This window comes from Cyprinodon variegatus, unplaced genomic scaffold (assembly GCF_000732505.1).
Source record: "Cyprinodon variegatus isolate N-32 unplaced genomic scaffold, C_variegatus-1.0 Scaffold678, whole genome shotgun sequence".
Taxonomy (NCBI): Eukaryota; Metazoa; Chordata; class Actinopteri; order Cyprinodontiformes; family Cyprinodontidae; genus Cyprinodon; species Cyprinodon variegatus.
Genome location: NW_015151131.1, coordinates 268636 through 272169, shown reverse-complemented (window position 1 = coordinate 272169; position 3534 = coordinate 268636). Strand labels below are relative to the sequence as shown.

General features: G+C 37.7%; 1 protein-coding gene across 1 annotated transcript in view; it reads right to left on the bottom strand.

The window, feature by feature from the left end:
* sav1 (salvador family WW domain containing protein 1) overlaps positions 1 to 2075 on the bottom strand; it is an 11425-nt gene extending 9350 nt beyond the window's left edge. Inside the window, exon 1 of the mRNA XM_015394225.1 lies at positions 1603 to 2075. Coding sequence (XP_015249711.1) covers positions 1603 to 2074 — 472 coding nt within the window. The 5' untranslated portion in view covers position 2075. The remainder of the gene's footprint in view (positions 1 to 1602) is intronic.
* Between the last annotated feature and the right edge of the window lie 1459 nt (positions 2076 to 3534).

Here is a 3534-nt window from a genome sequence, read left to right as displayed (position 1 = left end):
ATCAGACTCATTCTGACTAGAATTGAGTCGGACTACGTCAGGCTAGATTAGAGCTGCAAAGTATATCTAAATCCGAATCATCTGCACACTGTTGATATCTACAATATCCCCTCTGGAGGTGATAAATGGTGGATTTTTATAAATGACACGCAATTAAATGAGCTCTGACCTTAATGCCCACAGTTGATGCATGGATGTGGAGACTGTTTAATAGTAAAGAAAGAATCAAAATCTGCTCTTTTTCAAAACAGCCAACGCTCCACACGTAAGCACTGCCATAGATTAAGGCTTCCAGCAGATAACAGCAAGCCTGAACAAAGTACAGAGAGACCACAGCTGGAGGAGCTGCCTGAGCTACAAAACACTGAGATTTTAGAAAGCTCTGAATCTACACAGATGCCTTATGATGAAACATGATTAAATCATCGTTGGGACGCTGGTGTAGAAACGCTGGCTGTTCGACGTTACAAACACTACTTACTGATAATTATTACAATCCAAAATACTGAGCAGAAGGGAGAGAAAAACATGACCAGAAACCAAGCTAGAGCTAAATTTAGCAACTGTTTTAAAAAAAAAAATGTTTAGTAGAAACAATTTGCCAGGATACCTTCCAGATTAAATGGAGCAGCTCAGCACAGATTAGCATTTAGTCAACATGTTGGCAGCAGAGAATGATGGTAGTACGGGACGCAGGTAAAGGTGAAAATGACTCAGAGGCATTCCTACGATCCTTGTCTGATCAAAAACCCAACTATCGAGGCCATAAAGTGAAAATGCGTACGAAATATTAAGTCCTGACGGAATAAGTCAATGTTTTTTAGAACCAACTAAATAATTACACCAGAAACAAGGACAGCAACAGCAAGAAGAGTGCAATAACTAAGCTAGTGAGTAAAAAGAAAAATTGAAGATAGAAGCGTAAAAAGATGCAGGATAACACAACAAGCTGTTGAAGACGGAGGGAGGACTCCGTCTACACAAATTACTAGTTTGCTAGCAGAAGGGAGAGAAATAAAAAGTGAAAAATGCAGAGCCTGTAACGCTGGTTTCCCTTCACTTCAAACAGAGCTCCATGATATGCGATAGGCGGGTTGCATCAACAGTGCAGCCACATAATAAAAGGCTTTCTGCTCAGGGGGAACTGGAAAATTCCTGCAAGCCTCAAAAAATGTTATTCTCAGGGAAATTACGTTTAAAACGTACTAGTGTTTACAGTCTGGAGCTTTCGTATTAAAACAGCTCATCTAGTAGCAAATGTGAACTAAAACGTCTATTTTGGCTTGAAACTATGACGGTATTAACATTCAGAAGAGCACTTATTATGGAGGCTGACAGAGACTTTGACAGAGTAGAGAACAGTTTGCAGCTTTAAAATCAGCTTCATAAAAATAACCGCAGTCAGATTATCCTCAAACTTATAGTCTTTGCTTTTAATCATCAAAACCTGTGATTAAAAAGACATCAGGAGGAATTTTAGCCTCTTAAAGAAGATGTGTCATTTACAGATTAATGTTTGAAGTCTGTAGCTCCTGAAATGCATTTTTTAAATATTACTTTTAGTTTCTATTTAATGACCAATTAGAAAGCACTTGATGTTACCTGAGGGCGGTCGGCTTGGCGCTGGGGAAGCGTGTTGGTGGGGAAGTCTTTGGAAGTTGTGTTCATTGTGTTCATAAAACCTATAGTCCTCAGGGAAGCGCTCCTGGACTCTCCTGGGCTGACGCTGTTGCTGGTTTTCATAGTAGGGCTCAGCCTGGTAGTAATAACGATTAGCGTCTCCGTTTTCAGACATGGGGCTCACATCCGTGAGGAAGGATTGCGTCGAGCCGCGGTACTCGTGCGACACGTCTCCCACGCTGCGAGGCAGGTACGGCGGCGCCGACATCCGGTGGCTCTCTCTGCGGGCCACCTCGTGCGGCGGCCTCTGCACGGGTGCACGGAGGACGCTCTTGCTGCGGGACACTACGGACTCCCTGCTGCTTGCCACAGAGTAGGAGGAGGGGGCCATCTCTGGCGGGGGGCCCTCTGTTCGTCTGGGGATGGTGGGTCCATGGCGAATGAATGAAGGCATAAGACCTGCAATATCAACAGCATATAAGATCATATCTACTGGCAGACTAAGGTTTTGAATAGTTTATTTCTTTAAATGATGGAAACAGCTTCTGATAGAAAATAAGACATCTCACAGAAATAATAAAAATGTTAAAAAGCATCCGTCATTTACAATTTATCAATTAAAGGAAGCTTGAATATTAGTCAATACAATAATCAATAGTTAAATCCTTATTTATCTTACAGTAAATACATAATTAATAAATAATTAATAAATAATGACCAGTATTATGCATTAGAAATACAGATCCTTCTTTTTCTGAAATATCTTGCAATCACCTTAATCTAAAGCTCCTTACACAGAATCTCTAATTCATTTAAGCAACTCTTCAATCTAAAAATATATTATTTATTGTCAGATGAAAATATATTGATAAATAAAAGACTACTTTTATCCTAAAGTAAAAACAGTTTCTCTTGCTGTATATCTGTTGGGTCAATGACGTCACAAGACATCCAGACTCATCAGCAAATTAACTTCTGCACTATTTTTATATAATTTACATCAAGTAGGATTCATCAAAGTTCAATTTAAAGGAGAGGAATTAAATATTAAGTGCTTGATCAGAGTTCAACTTTGATAAACCACAATCCCTAATAAATATTTCCTTCAATAAAAGCTGAAGCAAACGTTGTTGATAATGAAAAGCCTCAGACTGGTTTAAAACCTGCTGATACATAAATATGCATTAATAACTGGTTCCTCTGAATGTTTATTCCTGTAAAAGAACAAGCACTATTCTTTTTTTTTTATTTATTTTTTTTTTATCAATTTAAACCTTAGCTTTCATGTGATTTCACTGCAGGAATGTGAGCAGAAAACAAAACAAAACCAAACAATGACACCATGACTCAATGGTTATGGGTTAAAACTATAAATACAGAACATCTAACTGGGAATCTGACAAAAAATTGTTTTAAAATCAAAATCTATTCTGTAATGCGTTTATGGAAGAGGATTAGGGCCACTGAAAAAAAAAAAAAGAGTTAACTGATTTTTAAATATTATTTCAGTATATTATGAGAAAAAAGTCAGAATTCTGATTTTAATCTCAGAGTTTTGGATCTTAATGCAGGTGGGCCCCATGAAGGATGTGGAGCACTCAGCTTCACTGAAAAAGATGTGAGATGTTTGGGAGGAACAGGAACAGATTGGTGGAAAATTATGAAATTAATTATTTAATTAATGGAAGAGCAGAAGGTGATTAAAACAAGAGAGCTAGTTTAGTCTTTAAAACAGACATGGCTACAGCTTGATGCTAACATGTTTGTTAGCTGTCACAATTCTGACTGAATCCCAGGATTAAAGTCAGAATTCTGATAAAAAAAAAAAAGGTAGAATCCTGAGATTAAAGTCAAAATCATGAGATTAAAGTCAGAATTCTAATTAAAAAAAGTCAGAATCCTGAGATTAAAGTC